Source organism: Pelmatolapia mariae, linkage group LG5 (genome assembly GCF_036321145.2).
Source record: "Pelmatolapia mariae isolate MD_Pm_ZW linkage group LG5, Pm_UMD_F_2, whole genome shotgun sequence".
Classification (NCBI taxonomy): domain Eukaryota; kingdom Metazoa; phylum Chordata; class Actinopteri; order Cichliformes; family Cichlidae; genus Pelmatolapia; species Pelmatolapia mariae.
In genome coordinates, this window is record NC_086231.1 from 29,935,678 (window position 1) to 29,956,059 (window position 20,382).

The following is a 20,382-nucleotide window of genomic DNA, read 5'->3' on the forward strand; positions in this document are numbered from 1 at the left end:
CGCATCTCTCTATCACATTGACACACACACAAAAGACGCGTTTAAAGGTTTAAAAAGTCTTTATTTGGAGGGTGCGCCATCACAGTCGGTGCACAGCTGTTGCAGCTGGCTGACTGTCGTAGGTTTGAAGGCAGCGTTCTTCCATCACTCGGCCAGCTGAAATGCACGAGACAGTGATGTTTGTTAGCAACAACATACACGGTGTCAGAGTTACTCATAACAGTGTTACAGATCACATGAGAGGGCTAAAGTGAGTTCATCTTTAACAGAGGATTACATCTAGTCTCTTCTAAAATTAGTCCATGCTACGGAGCCCGCTGGCTAATTTTAAAATATTCTTCCAAAGGTCATACAATTCCATTCTGCAGTGAGCTGTAACAAGAAATGCATTGTGGGTTGTTTACCGACCTTGGTGCCTTGATCCCGGGTGCGGGTCCGCAGCTTGTTGACCTGCGATTCAGCCATATCGGCCCTCTCCTCTGCATCGTCAAGCTCATGCTGGAGTTTCCTGTACTTGGACATGTTGGTGTTTGCCTGACCTTCCTGCGTAAAAGAAAACCAAGAAAAATATTCCATTTACACCAAACTAAAACATCTTTGAGTGTTATATAGATATTTTCAGTCTGGTGGCGCACAGAAAAGCTCAGAAATTTGTAGTTTAAACAACATCACTTAGAATCATTGCTTCGATTACAGCTTTCATTTACTGTCAAACAGAAAACTCACCGCTTCTTCAGCCTGTCTCTTGTAACTCTTTACTTTGGCTTGCAGCTTGTCGATGAGGTCTTGCAGGCGGACCAGATTCTTCTTGTCCTCCTCGGCCTGCAGAGAAACGGAGGTAGGTCTTACTTCTTATTTGCACACCTCGGCGTGCTCTGTGTGCACACGCAGTGAGTTACCTGGTAGGAGAGCTCTTTGATTCTCCTGTCATACTTGCGCACTCCCTTCTGATACTCTTGGCTCTTCTTTTGCTCAGACTCCAATTCGTTCTCCAGTTCTTTGACCTACCATTGCAATAAGCAAATGACCAAAACTCAATCCAAAGTAAAGCATGTGGAAGAGTGACTATGTAAATATGCAGTTGACTGATGTGATTTCCTACTCTGGCCTCCAGCTTCTGAACTTGCTTCTTTCCACCCTTGAGGGCAATCTGCTCAGCCTCGTTCAGACGCATCTGCAGGTCCTTTATGGTCTGCTCCATGTTCTTCTTCATCCTCTCCAGATGTGCACTTGTGTCCTGCTCCTTCTTCAGCTCCTCTGCCATCATGGCCGCCTACAAATGCAGAAAATCTCTGTTAAACTGGCAAATAATCTAACTTAATTGCAACCAGTGAAATGCATAGTCCTATGCCACAGATGTATACAGTTGCATTTGGTATTTTGGTTATTGGGGCACTTACATCAGTGATGGCCTTTTTGGCTTTTTCTTCTGCATTACGGCACTCCTGTACAGCATCATCCACCTCATTCGACAGCACGGACAGATCACCCTCCAGCTTCTTCTTCTGGTTGATCAGCCCAGTGTTCTGAAACGGAAAATTTCTTTCAACATTTAAAGTACAAGACTATAACTAGTGCTATCTTAAAAAAACATCTAATATTTTCTTCCAACCTGAGAGTGCAGCAGGTTGACTCTTTCAGTAGCCTCGAGCAGTTCATGTTCTGCCAGCTTGCGTGAGCGGTCGTTCTGCTCCAGCATGGCCCTGAGCTCCTCCACTTCGGCGGTGAGCAGGTTGTTTCGACGCTCTGTCACTGCAACCTGCTCCTTCAGCTCCTCGTTCTTGTGGGTGGTCTCATCCAGCTCTAGCTGAGTGTCCTGGAGTCATGCGTCAGGTGGAGAAAGTCATTAGCGTGCAATGGCACATAAGGTGAGCTCACTGACTGGCTGTAGTTATAGACTCACCTTGAGCTGCACCTGTAGGTTTCTGAGGAGTTTCTGGGACTCCGAGGCCTGCCTGTTAGCGTGGTTCAACTGCACCTCCATCTCATTCAGGTCGCCTTCCATCTTCTTCCTCAGGCGCACTGCCTCGTTGCGAGACTTGGCCTCAGCATCCAAGGTAGCCTGCATAGACTCCACCGTTTTCTGGTGGTTCCGCCTGAAAAGGAGAAAAAGGCGCAAGTAAAAAACTCCTGCAGATCAGAGAGAGTGTAACTGAGCTTTATCTAGAAAACCCACCGAAGATTGTCAATTTCTTCATCCTTCTCCGCTAGCTTCCTGTCAATATCAGCTTTTATCTGGTTAAGCTCCAGCTGGATCCGGAGAGTTTTGCTCTCTTCGTGTTCCAGAGTAGCCTGAGACAGACAGATAGAGCATTAAGGCTTTAGGAGACTGTTCTTAAGGAATATTGCACATAAACGCGGCAAACTGCTTACTTCAGCTTCCTCTAGTGCAGCTTGAATCTCACTTTTCTCAATGTCCAGACCCTTCTTTATCTTTTCCAGCTCGTGGATGGTTTTTGCTCCCTGACTGATTTGATCTGAAAGGTCAGCAATCTCCTCTGGTGGAGAAGATATGTGAAAGTATTATATTTGAATTTACGTCAAGGGAAAACCTTTCTGTAAATTCCAGCTGAATTTGTAATGATGCCATGTGTACCTTGGAGGTTCTTGTTCTCCCTTTTGATGGTCTCCAGATGTTCTAAGGTCTCCTCATAGGTATTCTTCAGTTTAAAGAGCTCTGTGCTCAGCCCGCGAGACTCTTTTTGAGAGGTCTCCAGCTCTGACTGGGACTCTTCATACTTCTGCTTCCATTCAGCTAGCACCTGGAAGGGACAATCAAAGGTTTTCTTTGGCTTTTTATTAGCATTGCTTCTCAGGGGGTCTAGATTGCGGTGCAAAAATAGGGTGATATTCCCTAAAGAAGGCAAAGATAATTCACCAAAGTAGGTCACATCAGGAATGCAGTACTGATGATGTAGGGTCCTTGTCATTGCCAGTACCTTGTCAAAGTTCCGCTGCTTTCTGTCCAGGGCAGCAGCCGCAGCATTGGCACGTTCCAGATCAATGACCAGGTCTTCGATCTCTGTCTGGAGTCGATGTTTCGTCTTCTCCAGGGAAGAGCACTTGGCATTGGAAGCTTCTACACTCTCTTCAGCCTCCTGCAGGCGTGTCACCAGCTTCTTTCTAATGAGAGGCAAACAGAACTGAAAGTCAGCTCTCCAAATAATTGTGTGGCGCCATCGAATTCTGCAAGTTAAAAACCACATCACGCTCACTTGGCTTCCTCCAGCTCCTCAGTCCTCTGGATGGCATCAGTTTCATACTTTGTCCTCCACTGAGCCACCTCAGCGTTGGCTTTGGACAGAGCTCTCTGCAGGTCAGCCTTGGCCTCCTGCTCTTCATCGTACTGCTCTCTTAGGAGATCACAGTCGTGCCGAGACGATTGGAGAGCATGGGCCAAGGCGCTCTTGGCCTTAAGAGATCAGTTATGATGGTAGAAAAGGAGTTAATTTAACTGGAGGAACTCTCAACACACGGCGAGTGAGCCGGTAAGTTTTGACTGACGAACTGATAAATTGGGAGCTGACCTTATTCTCCTCCTCAAGCTGTTTCTTGAGTTCCTCCACGCTCTGGCTGAAGGAGTTTTTGGCACGTTGGAGCTGGGACACCATGCCCTCTCGCTCTTCAAGTTTCCTGCCCAGCTCGGCTGCATAGTGGAGTTAAGCAGTTACAGGCATTACTTATGAGTCTATGAAATCTGTGAGATTTTCAGATCAAATTACAGCCTCTTACCACTCTCAGCCTGAGCACGGGCCTTTTGTGTGCTGGTTTCACTGAGCTGCCTCTGGAGCTCCTCCACCTTGGCTTTAGCCTCGTTCATTTGATCTTCATAGAGTCGGCACGTCTTCTCTGAAGTGGCCTGTTGAGTAGATGGAAATTCTTTGATTTCGCCACAGATATAAATGCAATTCCCGTACTAGTTTAAATCTCTATCTATACCTTGCCCTTGGAGAGCTGCTCCACAGTCGAGGCCAGGTCATCGGCCTCCATCTTGGCCTCGCTTCTCTCTTTCTCCAGTTTCTGCTTAACCCTCTGCAGGCTGTCAATCTGCTCGCTCAGCTCTGCGGCGGTGTCGGCGTGCTTCTTCCGCAAAGCTGCGGTCGTGGCCTCGTGGTGCAGCATGGCTTCCTCCAGGTCCCGCCGCAGCTTCAGAAAATCCGCCTCTCTCTTCTTGTTCATCTCGATCTGGGCTGAGGTGGCTCCACCGGCCTCCTCCAGGCGCTCGCTCAGCTCCTCTAGCTCACGGGCCACGTCCCCGCGCTGCTTCTCCACTTTAGCCCTGTAAGCCCTGTCGGCCTCTAGCTCCTCTTCCAACTCCTCGATGCGAGCCTGGAGAAAAGCAACAGTCAGTTACTTTGTGATGGTGGCTCACATCTGCTCTACTAGAAGCTAAGGCTCATTTTCACCTGCAGCTCCTTTATCTTCTTCTGAAGCTGATTGGCCAATGCTTGCTCATCTTCTATCCTTGTGCTCATTTCATTCATTTCAAAGTCTTTTCTGTTGGGAAAATGTTCATGAATCGTTCTTTATCATTCACTCTTTATAGTTTAAAAGATGGTTTATCTGCGACTATGGGACAATCCTCACTTTTTCAGCTTCTCTTCAAGTTGCTGTTTGTCATTCTCCAGGTCCATCACAGACTCTAAGGAGAGCTTTAGATCTCCCTCCAGCTTACGTTTGACTCGTTCCAGGTCCATACGTAGCTTTTTCTCTTGTTCCAAAGAGCCTTCCAGCTGATGAACCACAGAAAGAAAACATCTTACAATTTTGACTAAATGGTGTAACAGCACTTTGCGTCTGTGTTTTGTCTTAAACTCACATCATCTACTTGTTGCTCCAGCTTAGCCTTTGCTTTGGTCAGAGTGTTGACTTTGTCCTCCTCTGCCTGTAGGTCATCCAGAGTCTGCTGATGAGCCTCCTGAAGAGCCTTCTTCTCCTTGGTCAGCTTCAGTATGGTTTCATCCAGAGCCGCCATTTCCTCAATTAGGTTTTTCACCTGCGAAATAAAAAGATTAAAAATGAGTTTAACAATCAGGCAGTGAGAAACTGAACTCATGTCCACTGTGCATGCTGTGGTCCTTTCTCTGGCCTCTTAGCGCCCCCTGGAGGAAGCTTACTGCTCTTTCTCATCCATTTTTCTTACCTTGTTCTCAGTGGCATGCTTCTCCTTTTCCACTTTAGCCAGGGTGATCTCCAGATCGTCTATATCCTTCTTCAGCTCAGCACACTCATCCTCCAGCTTGCGCTTCTTAGCGAGCACATTAGAGCTCATCTCTTCCTCGTCCTCCAGCCTTTCCAGGAGTTCCTTGACTTTGGCCTCCAGCTGGATCTTAGTCTTGATGAGCAGGTCACAGCGTTCCTCAGCGTCTGCCAGGTTGTCCTGCTCCTGTGAGGAAGAAAAAGTACATCTTTAGCAAATTTCTCACTATGCCAGTGTGTGTAAAGGCTGAATGTGTGAATACCGCACATCAGGAGAAAAACTTACGGCTTGCAGCTGTAGAGAGAGGTCATTCTTCTCTTGGATCAGGCTGACCTGCCGCTCTTCCAGCTCCTTCCGTTTCATTTCAGATTTTTCCAGAGCTTCCTTCAGCTTGGCTAGCTCCTCCTTCAGAGACGCCAGCTCTTTCTCGTTAGCGGCGCTCTTCAGGAGGGGTTTTATTTTGAAGAAGAGCTTCATCCAGGGCCAGTGCTTGACGGCGTTGAAGGCCCGGATGTTCCACTGGATGATCATCAGAGCCTCTCTGAAAACAAAAACAAAAGGTTTTCTCAACACATTTATGTAAAATTAAAAGCAAATCTGAAATGTTACAGAGAAAAAGTAAATCCCACCGAGGCAGGACTTTACTTTGCAGCTGCCAGGAGCTTTCTTTAAAACCTGTTGTGTAGCTAAATTAGTTTTATTTAACATAATTTAATTGACAAAAAAACTGTTTTAGTGTTCGATCATTTTTTTCCTATTAGTTTTAATACTTATACAGCTTTAAGGTGGCAATGTTTTTACCAGGGGTAAACTTTCAGAACGGATCTCTCAACGCAAACAACTACATCACAGTCATGTGACAATTTGACTGGAAAAAAAAAGAAGATATTTTCTATATATTTATGTGAACAAACATGAATTAAATTCGTGTAGGTTTAATTTTATTTCAGTAAATTAAAAGTAAATCTAAATTTAGTTTTTGTTCCCTGTGATCACTTCTACTGGGAGCATGTAATCAGGGAAAGATCGAGTAAAGAGAATGATATATCAACTAGAGAGCTAAAAGTGTTATATTTGAAATGAATAAAAGGTGCAGAATAAATGGTTTAAACAACTAAAAGCTACAGATAAGCAGTTCAAATAGAAAACTTAAATAAATGGATATATTAGGTAGCTAAAGTAGTGTCACATGATGCCATGTCTGCTCGAAAGTTCAGCGGATGCAAAGTTAAAATCCTAAATGTTATACCGCAGGGCGGTTAGGTCAGAGAGATTTATCCCGGGCTTTCCCCGTTTATTTATCGACTTCTTCTTGGCGCTTGATTTTTTGGCACTAACCCTGCGAGTATCCACTCCCTTGTATCTAATCATACACAGATGGATGCCACATGAAATCATACACCTAATGCTGCTTTTGATGTTTCACGACTCTGGCCAAACAGGGTAGCCAGATTGATTTAGTCTCAGCAGGATGGTGTCTCACAGCCCTAAATATGGACCCGGAGCAGATTAGTCAAGGACTTCGCGTCAATGTTTAGAGGGTTTGGGCGAGCGTGCGCTTGCAAGGGTTGGGAGGTGGTGGTTGTGCGAGAGGGGTGGTGGTGGGGGCGGGGGTTGAGGAGCTGATTGCGTTTTTGACATGACTCCATGCCGGGTGCCTCTCAAAGGTGAGCGTTTGTGTTTATTTAGAAACTAAAGCCCTCTGTCCGACAGCCAGCTTTAATCCTCTGTCACCCGCCACATATCCCATCAATGCACACACTTAGAAGTACAGGCGCCGTGGACAAAAGGGGCCAGGGGCCACTGGGCATCCAGGGAAGGGGTGGGGTGAGTGGGGGTGGTGGTGATGGTTGTATTTTTAGGGAGGCCCCGAGCAGCTGCCACTTGACACATGTCGCCACCTGGCTCTGAGGACACCGTCCGCATTGTTTCATTTAGAGAAAGCGGAGGGAGAGAATGGCCAGAGACCTGCGAGCGTGGGGTGTGCGGGAGAGAGATGAGGGGGGCATGCAGCCCTTATTAACAGCAGGGCCACACGCATAACTGGTAACCATACAAGGACAAGCACACGCCTCACACACGCCGATAACACTGCCCTTGCATGCCAAACATACTTGAGCGAGGGAGTGAACGATAAGGTATAGTGTATCACAGGCCGTGGGGCTCGCGGCTCACCGGGCTGCTATTAAACCTGTTCCAAGGAGCAACTGTTGGAGGTCTGCTTTTTGTACTCATGTCTTCACCTTCCTGTGAGGTGGAGCTCGAAGACTTGTGCTCATTAACACTCTTTCTCTTCTTTTAGAGTAATGAGCATATATATATATATTTTTTTACCTCCTTTCCATCATCTTCAGCAGCTCCATCCTCATGATTTTGCCACGAGCGGCCGCCTGGAACAGCGTCAAGACTTTGGCCAAACGCTCATCCCTCATCTCTTCGAGGTGACCCAGCAAGCCTGCTTTGAAGAACACCTACATGAAAAGAAACAGTGTTTTAATTACAAAATACAAACTAAAAAGTGTGGATTACAACGATTTTTATTTGCACAATCAAATGGTCAATTAACTTTCAATTTCTAAAATCATTTTAACTGTGACACAGCCATGCAAGGAATACAGCCACAATAAAAATGTACTAAGTAAAATATATTCATGTTTGTATTAAAGAAAAACACAGAATTCTTCTAAATAAATGCATTTGAATTGTTAAATTGTTTAATAGCTAATATAAAAAAAATCTGTGTTATACACTTTATTAGCATTTTGATTAATTATTATTATTATTAATTTTAATTGATCCCTTTGTGTGTAAACATGTATATGGAGTATTTTATGTACTATTTGAATTTAATCTAAAAAAATGTACCGTGTATAAATTATGAGAAACTTGGGGAAAAAAATAAAAAATAAAATAGACACCTTTGTGTGTCCAAATCTGTACTGGCTGTGGTCGATGTCCAGGGAGGCCAGCAGCTTCTCCGCTGCTTTCCTGCTGTCCACAAACTTATCATCTGGGATGGCGTGTGGGTTCAGGATGCGGTAGCTGATTGAATGATTACAAAACAAAGAGGATCATGATAGCACCCTGATATCTCTTATGTGATCTGAGTGATGTGTGCGCATATCTTACCGCTGCTTGAACTCGGCGTAGAGGATCCGGTTGGGAAAGCCCTTCCTGCAGATCCTGATGCCTTCCAGCACGCCGTTACAGCGCAGCTGGTGCAGCACAAGAAATGCATCCATGATCCCTGTGCAGAACAGGTTTCAAACATGAGTCGTGGTGTCCAAAAGTCCATATTGTTTTTAATCAGCTGGTAATATTTGATGATTACGTTTCGGTTTACCTGGAGTCTTGGTCTCATTAGGGATGATGCAGCGCACAAAATGGGGCTGCGTGCTCCGGAGGTTGGTCATCAGCTTATTCAGATTTTCCTGCAGGAACAAAGAATCACAGCAAATCCAAACAAATGAGTGAATAAAAATACTTTGAATATTCTGTTAAAATACCAAAGACATCAACCATGCAAAACCTGTTACTCTGTGACGCTCACGTGAGAAATCCTTGAAGTAAAGAAGAGAGGAGCCAGCACAGACTTAAAGTGATGTTCATGTGATCATTGCCCTAAACATCACTGCAAGTCTTAACTGCCTCCGTCCCCACGCTCCAGTGACATCCACAATTTTGCACTAAACACCTGCGTTAAAGCCTCTCAATGCATTCGCTTTCAGCTTCAGTGTGTTTTTCCACAAGCCCTGCAGCAGCCACATCAGCCTCACCTTATGAAGCTGGGACACAGTCTGGAAGGAGGCTGCCTTCTTCCTCTTTTCCTTGCCACCTGCCTTGGGGTCGGGCGCTGCAAGGGTGTCAAAGGAAGGATTACTAAATTAATAAATGATTAAAACATCATTTATTCATTCTTTAGTCATCCATCAGAATCCAAACTGTACCTGAGTCAGAGCCAACGTAATTCTCATACAGAGAAGCAAGCAGCTTGTTGGCGGACTTTTGGAAACAAGCCACCACTGTCTCATTCAGTGGGTCCTTATTTTTGTCTAACCAGCCAAAAATATTGTACGGTACCTACAAATAAACAAACAAACAAAAAACAAACAAAACGCAAATGAATAAACAAGTAATGTATTAAATGTAAAATGTTATCTTGTAGAATTGCTCTTGTGAAAACCAACTTACTACTCCAGCGTAGTGCACCAGTTCAAAATGGGCCTCGAACTTGCGCTTCTTGTCTGGCCGTGGTTTTTGGAAGTTTGGTGACTTGCCAAGGTGATTGTCATACATCTTGGCTTTAAAGCTGTTATCTGAAGCCTTTGGGAACATGCACTCCTCTTCAAGGATGGACATGATGCCCAGCGGCTGCACCAAACACAGCATGTTAGTCTCTATAAGCCCTCACACGTAGGCTGTAAGAGTACAACGCTGTGCTCACCTTTTCAATGAGATCAATGCACGCTTGAAGGTCCAGCCCGAAGTCGATGAAGGTCCATTCGATGCCCTCTCTCTTGTACTCTTCCTGCTCCAGGATGAACATGTGGTGGTTGAAAAACTGTTGCAGTTTCTCATTCGTGAAGTTGATGCACAGCTGCTCAAAGCTGTTGAGCTTCAATGGAAGAAAAAAAGAAAGAGAAAAGAACAGGTGTTCAGGGGAAACACCACAGGAGCATGAAAAACAGGAGAAACTGTTACAGATCAGCCTGCAGCGTTGCCGAGTCATTACAGTGAGAGCTACGGTGAGGAACGATCAGGTTATCAAAAGACGCAAGTGTTGAACTAGTTTTATTTTTTCAACTTTTATCTGTATTGACTGTTATTTGAATTTTCATGCAGATCAACTCACATCAAAGATCTCAAACCCTGCAATGTCCAGGACTCCTATGAAGTACTGGCGAGGGAGGGAGGTGTACAGGGTCCGGTTGATGCGCCCCACGAGCCATTTGAACATGCGGTCATAAGTGGCTTTGGCTAAAGCTCCGACTGCATAGGTAACCTTCAGCACCCACGCACAGTTACACACACACACACACACACAAAGAAGGAATACTGTCATTCACGTGGATGGCCTCTGTTGCTTGGATACCATATTCTAGTGTGTGTTGAGAGGTGAGTGTATTGACTGAGGATTAAGAAGCTGTCCTTCCATTAGCCTAGCGGTAGGAGAGCAACCACTGAATTTTTACTCCACTGTACTAATAGATGTTTATATGATTATTATGGGGTGGATTATACCTCTTTATGCTAAACAAAAACACAGACATCAGACACTGCGTCTCCTCACCTGTTCAACATTCTGTCCCTTCACAACATACTCATTTCCCACCTTCACCCTCGGGTGGAGGAGGCCCTTGATGAGGTCAGCTGAACTGACTCCCATCAGGTATGAGGCTTTGTCTGCACCTGGTAGCAGAAAAGGAGATGAAAAACGAGTGAAACATGACCCCTGTTTTAACTTCATGGTTTCTTTTCATTCTTTTATGTCCACTCCTTGCAGACTACAGGTTCTTACTTTCAGTGCCGTCGGCCTCCGCCTGTTCCTCGCGCTGCTTTTGCTTGAATTTCATGTTGCCAAAGTGCATGATGGCTCCGACTATTTTATAGCAGCCATACTTCTCCTCTGGTAGGAAGCCCAGGATGTCCATGGCATGCTGTAAGAGATCAAGAAAGCAAAGCTCACAACTTTGCAAATCTATTTAACGCACAGTTTTTTGTTTTTATCAGTGAAGAGGATAAAAGTTTACATCAGTGGCCATCAGCTCCAGCCCATCATCCAGGTTCTCCACAGTCGTCACACCCTGGGAGCAGAAGTGGTAGTCATATGGGTTGGATGACACCAGCAGCATGTCTGGAAAACAAAGGTTTTTAAAATCATTTTGCAGATCAGCAGTAGTACACAGTATCTAAATATTCAAAGTAACCAGAGTAACTAACCTAAGAGTTCTGGTTTCTTCTGTGACATGATCTGGTAGTAGATGTGGTAGCTTCTCTCACCGGGCTGCTGGAATATAACTCTGGATTTTTCCAGAAGATCTGAAGGACATGTTTGTGTGGGACATGAAACAAACTGAGAACTGTGTGGTTTTAATCACTCTGTGCTTTTATTTACTCACATATGTCAATGTCAGCTGAGGCCAGTTTGCCAGTAGGACCAAAGTGGATCCTAATGAACTTGCCCTGCAGAAGTAAGAAATCATCGAGTGTTAAAATAAATAATCACCATTAAGAGAATTCCAAACCTGTTTCAATCCAAAAACTCTGTTTTAGACTAAGTACAGTTTCCAGTTACTCACAAATCGGGATGAGTTGTCATTCCTTAGAGTTTTGGCATTACCAAACGCCTCCATGGCAGGATTCGCCTCAATGATCTGATCCTCCAGAGTCCCCTGCAGAGAAAAAAAAGTGTAATATTAAAAATGCCAACACAAAGTAATTTTTGACAGTTGTGTTTATTTTGCTGCTAAACTCACCCCAGTTTTGGTTGCAGGACCTTGCTGTAAAGGAAGAAGGTGAAGAGTGTGAGTGTCATATCACAGAAAGCATGACTGAATAATGCTCTCACAATCAAAGGGGAACACCATGATCGACTGGAAAATTAGAAACTTGGTGTTAAAGCTGTGGTAAAAAAAAAAGAAAAAAAAAAAGGCCACCATGTTTCTTATGATGAACGGAGGGAAGAAAAAGGGGAGCGTCAAACAACACGGAAAAGTCCCAAAAAATTAATGCAAAGGGGGAAAAGAAGAGAAAATTAAAATTCTGAGCCATAAAAAAGGGAAAAGGGGAGAGGAAAAAATAAATGATTAAAAACAATAAGAAAGCAGAGTGGAGCAGCTGGAACACAACACATGAAGGTAGAGACTCAGACATGAATGTAATCAGTTCTCACATTCACCATGTTGACAGTGAGGAAAATGTATGGACATGGTTTTAAGGGTGTACACTGAAGGGGTCCTGGGACCAAAAAAAAGAGGAAGAAAATAAAAATTAAATGAAGCAAAAAAAATAAATAAATAAATAAAAATTAAAAATTAAAAAACAGGAGGAAACAAAAATACGGGTTGCCACATCGGCCTTACTCCTTTTTTGGCAGGTGTATCCCCGAGAGCTGCCACAATGGCAAAATACTGAATGACACGTTTCGTGTTGACAGTTTTGCCAGCACCGGATTCTCCGCTATAGGAGTGTAAAAAAATAACAAAGTGTACATACAAACAGACACAGTAAAAACTGCTCACAAAACTGGTACATGTACACTGCATATTACAAGTGGGGTGAAAAAATTAAAAAGGAAGGAACAAGGTTCAGTCAGAGAAAAACAAAAAATGGAGGAAAAAACAAAAAAATCTTCAAATCAAATCATCTTTAAAATTGTTGTATGTGTGTAAGATGTGTACTTCTTCACAAATTTGTGGCTTGAAACAAGACCAAATTTAAAAAAATAATAATAAAATAAAGCAGGTGAAACTTACGTGATTAGCATGGATTGATTCTCTCGATCTGATGAAGACAGAATAGATGTGTGTTTATATTTAAAAAGACACCACCGCTATGTTAGACCACTTTACAGAGTTATTTCATATGTGCGTGAGTGTGTGTGTGCACTCACTGCGAAGCATGTCATTGTAGGCATTGTCTGCAATCGAGTAGATGTGCGGCGGTGCCTCAGAGCGGCGTTTGCCTTTGTAGACAGCCACCACAGGAGCTGTGTAGACAGGCAGCCATTTGTATGGATTCACTGTCACACAGAAGAGCCCCGAGTAAGTCTGAGGAAACAGAGGGACAAGACACAAGATACCTAAAACCATCTTTCTACTGAGAGGCGGACTTCACACAAACTCACAGCTGAACTCTGGATAATCTAGCCACTTAAAGCAACCTGGAAACATGGCATCCCTCGGTGCTGAGATACTTACATAGATCATCCAGGCGCTGTAGCGTCTACGCAGGTTGTGAAGCACAGAGGCCTCATTGAGGTGCGTCAGCATGGCCATGTCTTCGATCATGTCATACTTTGGAGGGTTCATTTGCTGGATGTCACAGTCCTTCACTGTCAGGGTCTGAGGCGATGGACACACAAAGACATGAGAAGGAAATCCTGCAGATACAGTTAAAGTCATGGGAAGATGTGTCAGTAGGTACCACAGAGGGATGGACATTTACCCTGCCATCTTTGGTCTCAACAATGACTTTGTCACCGCTGACCTCCTTGATCTCGATCTCAATGTAAGCCTCTTTTTCATCCGGGATCCAAGCTCGCTTCTTACCTGGCAGAGGTGTAGAGAGAGAGGAGTATTACTGAGGGGGGATTAGGGGAATTATTGATAATAAAAAACCAAATCTCCAAAATTTTAATAAACATTTAATTAAGCAGATTTAAACAAACTATATATATATATATATATATATATATATATATATATATATATATATATATATATATATATATATATATATATATATATAATGTAAATGCAAAGTTCAAATCAAACTTTGAATAAAATATGAATAACTAATAACTTACTAACTAATATATGTTCTGTTATGTTAGGATGCATTTGTTGCGATCACAATGATCTCAATTTTAAAATCCCAAACATAGTTTCCGCATTTTTTTTGTTGTTGTTGTTTCAAAACTGTTTGTTTTATCCCTTTAAAAAACATTACATTAAACACAGCTTTGTTACTAAAACGAAAAGGCCTAATCGCACAACATCAGATAGATGTTCTTAAGTGAAGGGCTTTAAGGTTTAGTTCCTTTGAAGTCTCCTTAAAAGGCCTACCGTCAAAAGCCGTGGTTTGCGCCGCCAGCAGCTCCAGATCAGATTTGCGTAAAAACGGCGAAGCCTCTCCAAACTCATTCAAGTCAAAGCGCGACATGGTGGCAGCTCCTCGCCGGCCCCGAAAACCGGAGGCACCAGTTCAAGAATTTCTTTGATAAGAAGACAAATCTTTGCATTAAGGTCAGTAGCTCATTACATGTCAAAGCGCCTGTGGTTACTTCAGTTTCCACGACGGGATGAAACGAAAACAGCCTGTGCGCAAAGAGCGCAAATCCGCTACTAAGACATTAGAAGAAAACCACAGAAGTGTAAAGACCGTTAACCGACGAAGCGATGGCAAGCGAGATTACTTTACTCTTAAAAATTAAATTGGGACTCTTTAAAAAGGCTGACAATCCCCGCGCGCAAAATGCGCAAAGTTCAACCTACCAAACAGAGGCAAAAAGTTGTCCACTGACCTCAGAAAGAGCACAACGAAATAACTGCTTACTGGGATGTGCCCTCCTTTATACTGTTTTCCTCAAGGTCACGGTCAGTGGACATTTGTCCCTCATTAGCATATGCCACCTCCTCCGACTCCTATTGGTGCGGGGCGCCTGTCTCAATTGACACAAAAGGAAAGCTACGTTTTTGTCATTGCTATGAACTCAAGCCGGCTATTTTTGTATCCCAGTTATTTTATGCACTGTACACACAGCGAGGGAGTGTTAGAGAGTTGTATTAGGAGCATCCTGGAGGGGGAGAATTATTCTTTTCCTTTATGCAGACTCTGAAGGGCATTGCATCATTACCTCTACCGTGAAATAATATGTTTAAAAGACAACAACAAAAACAGGAATAATTAGAGAGACAGAGATAAAAACAAACAAACAAAAACAACAACACTAAAACAGAATCAAAGTTACAGCCAAGACTTCATAATTCATCTTCTCAACTACTTAACTTTTGTTTGACCCTACATTTCACCTCTTGCGCGACTTTCATGCTGTGAACTCACGTTGGCCTCTAAGTAATAGTCATGCAGCCTTTTTGTTGTCAAGTGCTGCCAGGGATGTTTGCTATTGTGTGTGGCCACAGAGGATGCAACCTTAGAAGAGATTATTTCAGGAGCTGTGTGGCATTAAACATGTTACTATAAATATCCAACATTATATTAATAGAGAGAAACATGGCGCAGGGTTCACAATAAAGAGCCTCATGTGAATTTAAAACCAATAAATGTTTCGATTTATGCCCAAAAAGTGTTGAAAAGAGTCACAGTTTCATTTTTTTCTTTTTTAATCATTTGTTTTTTCTGCGGAGCTGATGCCAGGAACATGTTTGGATTTACCACACCAAGCCTCAGAGAGGGAACAAAGCAAAGAAGAATGATGCCTGTCCACTGAAACCCCAGTGTGCTGTATTATCACTTGCAGATGATGCAATTTAGTGTGTCCGTTAATTGTGTCATAAGCTACTGCGCCTCTCACACTCCTGCTCCACCAGATCTGACCTTCAGAGCAAAGGGAGAGGTTGGTGTGTGGTATGAGAGCAGGGTGACAGTGCAGCAGCATAGGGGGAGGGGGGGGGGGGAGAAAGGGGGACCACAGTTTCTCAGAATAGACAAAGCCAGAGTCCAGCATTCCTGATAGGGAGATCGACTGTTAACTGTTGGCTGTGTCAAAATCAGCAAAAGCTCTATAGATAAGCCAGAAATGGTCATCTGCTCTTGACAGACTGTCTGCAGTTTATTGTTTGTTTGTTTGTTTGTTTTTCCAAAGTCCTGAAAAGCGGTGGGCCGTCTTGTAACACGACAAGAGAGTGCCCTTTCCCCACAACAACTCAGAGAGTGAGACAGAGAGAAGGAGAAAACCCACTCATAATGGGATGTCTTGACTTGAGGGGCGGCCATCTTTGTTGATGCCGCTATCTGTTGCCGTGGCAGACTGAGAGGTGTTGCCGTGATGTCTCAAACTTTCTTAGGCATCAGTTAGATAGAGCGGGCCTGAGCTATTCTGGGACGAGGGTCTCTTCAGAGAAGCAGAGGCAGGTTTATGTACCATGTCACTTTGGTGCACCGTTTGAAAAGCTGGCGTGCTGATAACACACGAGGAGAAGATGAATCCCAAAGTCCCCAGAGCTGCTGGCTTTAAATAAGTGCACAAACTCCAGCACGTAAACACACACACAAGCGATTGCAGCTTCGGCGTCGGGCCCAGCACATCTCTCTGCACCGCTATACTGCAGCCCACTGCAACAGCTGACTTCTCGGAGCAACGGCTCTCCTTACGTCCCCAGTGTTCCTCAAAATCATTTAGACCCCCCACCCCACTGCATCCAGGCCCATTATTACTCCTGCTTTGATTATGAGACATTTGTGCAGCTTTAAGTTACCCTCCAGTATAAAATAACTGAGCAGTCGTCCAGCTGTAGAGCTCAGCACCAAAAGTGTGGGGACAGAGTCGTCTCCTGGGGAGGGTTGGCTCACCGGCAGTTTGGTGATGTACATGCGAGGAGCTGACATTTGGGGCATCAGGGCTTGATCTGGGGGTCGGTCACAGTTGTTTTAGATCATCATGCACCGAATGCCAGGAGGCTTAGGCAGTGAGATGGAGGGAGATTGGGAATTATGACTGCAGTCATTCTCTGCAGTGTTTAATCACGCACTGCATGGTCACACCTCTCGCTCTATGCATTGGGAATGTTCCTCCAGAAACAGTAATGCCAAAAAATGATACATTTGTATCTTTTCATATTCACAAATCCCAAAAGAAATATCATTTTCTTTTCAAGCTGTTTTACTGTAATATGAAGAAGTTTGAGATAAATTCAGTGTCAGAAATCTGGTTATCAGCATCTTTACATAAAGTCCTCTATGCACCTTTTTCAGCTAAGAACTCTTTATAATTTTCCTTTCTGGCTTCTTTTATTTATTCTTTTTCTCCTGGGAAAGCAGTAACACAGTTTACTCGCTTCAGTGCACACATATTGATCTAGAAAATGTTTTAAAATGCATAATAAAAAGTATGATTTGAAGATCCCTGCTTTGACTTGTAGCAGCAACCTAAAATTGGGGGGTGAAGCTGTGTTTCATTTTGGATCAAAGCATTCATCGCTGGTGGATATATCTGTAATCGCCTCGTGCTTGCCCACAATACCTTGCAGCAACTGTGCGGGCTCAGGTCTTTAGCTGTCGCTTCATTGGAGTGGAGACGGGCAGTCGCATGGCAGAAACACACTCCAAAGCCCCCAATTACTCCGCCACACCCGTTCCACTCCAGCCCACCCGTACATTTACCCATACACAGACAACAATAACACGCCGAGGAGTTAATCAATCTTTTAGCAATCCATTTGGGGCGTTTGATACCTCAGCTATTACTCTCTGGCTCCAGACAATACTCCGTCTCTCATTGTGCTAAGATGTGGTGCGGGTCAGTGGGCCCGGCCAGCCCTGCCCTCAGTATGCATGGCAGCCCTCAGCTGTCTTTCTATTTCAGGAGCATGGAGGCATACCTCGGCCCAGCTGGGGCATCAGAAACAATGGGAATACAACCTTATCCAAACAGAGGCCCGCAGACAATCTGACGCACTCCAGGATCTCAGTGACAGCCCCGCTGCAGCCCCCCCCCTGTCTAATAAAGTTGGTAGAAAGGGTTAACAAGGATGCGGTTAGACATATCACTCACAAGTCTTCATTTAAACACACTAAAACGAATCCACTGTGGTGAGGTTAGTTTGCATTTTGCTGTTTGAGGATGGAAAGTAAACCGAGCTAAAGCTGTTTGTGTGTAGGACGCAGTTTGTAAGCTGTTTGCTTAGTAAAGTTCAAATTGAATTACAGAAAATGACTTACTTACAAGGAAACTCATGAATACATCTGTGAACTGTTAGCAGTTTTTTAAAAATATTGACTTGACTTTATAGTTTGTCCAGCTCATTTTCTTTACCTGCATCACTAAGCCTGATAAATCACTGCAAAATGCAACGTGGATGCATGAAAAAAAAAAAAATCAGGTTACACGGTGATGCCCCTCTCCATGTTTTTGATCTCCTGTATTTTGGTTCCAATGAAATCACTGTTTCTAAACAGTGCGCCATGACTTCAGTTGCTCTGCTTGACTTTAAATAGACTTGGAAGGGAAACCTGTCTAGCTGCTTGGAAAGACCTTCAGTCAGTGACCTACAGCATCTCGCTGTCAGGGTAGACATAGCTTCCCTTAATTTACTGTCAGCCCTGCCGAGGGTCCGTTAAAGACGTCCAGGGATACAGGTGGCGGCGCTCGGCCTCTGACCATAACTGTTTAGACAGAACTGCTGTCACAATGAAAGGCATTTCAGCAGGCCGCGTGGCAGCTCTTTCACAGTTTACTCAGGCTCCGAGCCCCCCGTATGTTTCCTGTATGTGCGCGTGCCCATACACCAATATCCACTCATCCACACAAACACCATCAGGACCTCTGCCATGTGAGATTTCACCTGTCGGCCCGTGGAAACCAATCAAGCAGCAAATGTGTTACACCATCGAGTTCAGTTAGTCTACTTTGTTTCCAGGCAGAATTCAAGGTAACTGACACGGGTCGCTTGGCTCAAGGCTAAGGAAACACAAACTTCCTCCACATAACATCATCTGCATAATCAGAAATACAACTGGTGTTTCATGACTGAGCCCTTTGGAAGAAATGCTGCTTGCTGACCAAAATCTGCACAGCCAACAGACTGTTTAAGTGGAGGTTTGGGGAGGCTTTACTGAAAGTCATTTATACATCTATAAATGGGTTATTATGAAATCAGAAACTGCTGATCCCTTTATCCCTATTAGTCACTTCTTGTAAACCTCAATTCTGAATTTTTACAGGTTTAAGATGTCTTGAAAAATGTAGATCTGCAGCTTGTGTCTGCAAAGAAAGCAAAGGAAGCTCTGCTGTGGCCTCCCTGACCAGTCATAGTTTCTCTGTCATCAAAAACCCCCAGAATTGTTTTGGTAAAAATGCAGTGTAAAGCCAGCCTGAGCAGCTGTGTTGAGTCTGTTTTTTTAATCAGTTATTCTGAAGAATGATCTAAATTTACTTCAATTTCTGTGGTAACACAGAAAAAAATTGCTGACTTTGTCCAAAAAGACAGTTCTTTTCGTCCTTTATGCTTTATATGCTACCACACTCTACAGTTATATGACAATGGGAACATCCAGTTTTTCAGCTTGTAAGACCACCTTTAGCAACAATAAACTGAACTAACACCAGTGATGTATGGCTTCTAATATATGACTTCATCAGTCTCTCAAATTGTTGTGGAGGAATTTTGGCCTACTCTTCTTTACAAAGTTACTTCTGTCGCTGAGGTTTGCGGACAGTCATTAATGCACAGCTCTCTTACGTCGCCCCCACAGCATTTCATTCATGGCTTTGACTGGGTCATTGCAACACCTCGATTCTTTTCTTTTTCAGCCATTCTGTTGTAGATCTGCTGCTGTGCCTGGGGTCATCGTCAATTTGTGCCAAGCTGCAGCTGTCAGTCAGATGGCCTCACATTTGACTCTGGAATACTTTGGTGGGAGGAGCTCATGGTCGACTCGTGGCTGCACAGGTCCAGTGTCTGCAAAACAAGCCAAAATAATCACCAGCCCAACCCTGCCTGACGGTATGAGGTGTTTGTGTGGATATGTTGTTTTTCCACTTTGCTCTCATCCGTCCAACATTGTTCTAGATCTTCTTTTTTTTTTTGTCTGTTTGTGCTGTGCAGCTGTGCTGCTATTTTACTTTTTTCAGAGAGAAGAGGCTTTCTCCTGGCAACCCTTCCAAACAATCTGTACTCATTCATTTTTTTCTAATTGTACTATCATTAAATTTAAACTTTAACAGTAAATGTAGCACTTCTATGAGAACTCCACTGTGAATTGCTGGGAAGTCCTGGGTAGATTGTGGCACTGTGTTAACACAAACCTAAAAGCTTCAGACCAGCAAACTGCTTTTATAGATGTGCTCACACTTGCTGATGATCAGTTAATCAAGTACATTTGATTAGCAGCGCCTGGCTGCTACTTTACCTGTTCTGACTGACGCAGTACTTTTGCAACACTAATGCAATGACCCCTGTGAAGTCTCTTGTCTTCACATGACTGTACCGCCATCCCAGCTGTTGTAGAAGTAACCCATAGACTTCTGTTCAGGGCTGTTTGAGTGATTTTTCTCACAAACAAACTTGTGACTTTTTTGGATTTTTAATTTAGTTTTTAATTCTCTTTGAGTTTGAATCAGTTTCCTCGTTTTAGTTTAGATTTACTTATTTGAAAATGTTTAGTTTTCACGAGTTTCAGTGTTAGCCTCAACGTTTATCTTGCCAAATTTGACTTTATTTCTTCTAACAGTTTTTATTTTATTTGAAATTTCATTTTCATATTTTTATTTCAGTCAACTG

General features: G+C 43.7%; 1 protein-coding gene across 1 annotated transcript; it reads right to left on the reverse strand.

Annotated features, from left to right (window-relative positions):
• Positions 1 to 131: 131 nt before the first annotated feature.
• myh7ba (myosin, heavy chain 7B, cardiac muscle, beta a) lies at positions 132 to 14,083 on the reverse strand. Its single transcript, XM_063474696.1, has 42 exons — positions 13,987 to 14,083; positions 13,367 to 13,470; positions 13,120 to 13,263; positions 12,813 to 12,969; positions 12,676 to 12,703; positions 12,283 to 12,379; positions 11,500 to 11,592; positions 11,320 to 11,383; positions 11,141 to 11,239; positions 10,951 to 11,054; positions 10,719 to 10,857; positions 10,491 to 10,609; positions 10,053 to 10,202; positions 9,645 to 9,815; positions 9,392 to 9,571; positions 9,148 to 9,280; positions 8,977 to 9,053; positions 8,544 to 8,631; positions 8,330 to 8,447; positions 8,119 to 8,242; positions 7,535 to 7,671; positions 5,486 to 5,741; positions 5,144 to 5,386; positions 4,820 to 4,996; positions 4,588 to 4,733; positions 4,407 to 4,497; positions 3,940 to 4,329; positions 3,733 to 3,859; positions 3,528 to 3,646; positions 3,216 to 3,412; positions 2,940 to 3,123; positions 2,597 to 2,762; positions 2,374 to 2,498; positions 2,177 to 2,292; positions 1,904 to 2,096; positions 1,613 to 1,816; positions 1,401 to 1,526; positions 1,103 to 1,273; positions 900 to 1,004; positions 727 to 822; positions 409 to 543; positions 132 to 156 (listed from the first exon to the last, which is right to left on the reverse strand). The coding sequence occupies exons 1-42, from the start codon at positions 14,081 to 14,083 to the stop codon at positions 145 to 147; spliced, it is 5,802 nt and encodes a 1,933-aa protein (XP_063330766.1). The 3' UTR covers positions 132 to 144.
• Positions 14,084 to 20,382: the final 6,299 nt, after the last annotated feature.

What these genes read in the sequence shown, in the direction of transcription:
- myh7ba (XM_063474696.1), bottom strand. Translation starts at nt 14,083, where the DNA reads ATGTCGCGCTTTGACTTGAATGAGTTTGGAGAGGCTTCGCCGTTTTTA. An exon ending in CTACAATGACATGCTTCGCA is followed by an intron (nt 12,704 to 12,812) that starts GTGAGTGCACAC and finishes TGTCTTCATCAG; the next exon opens with ATCGAGAGAATCAATCCATG. An exon ending in CAGGGTTTGAGATCTTTGAT is followed by an intron (nt 9,816 to 10,052) that starts GTGAGTTGATCT and finishes CTTCCATTGAAG; the next exon opens with CTCAACAGCTTTGAGCAGCT.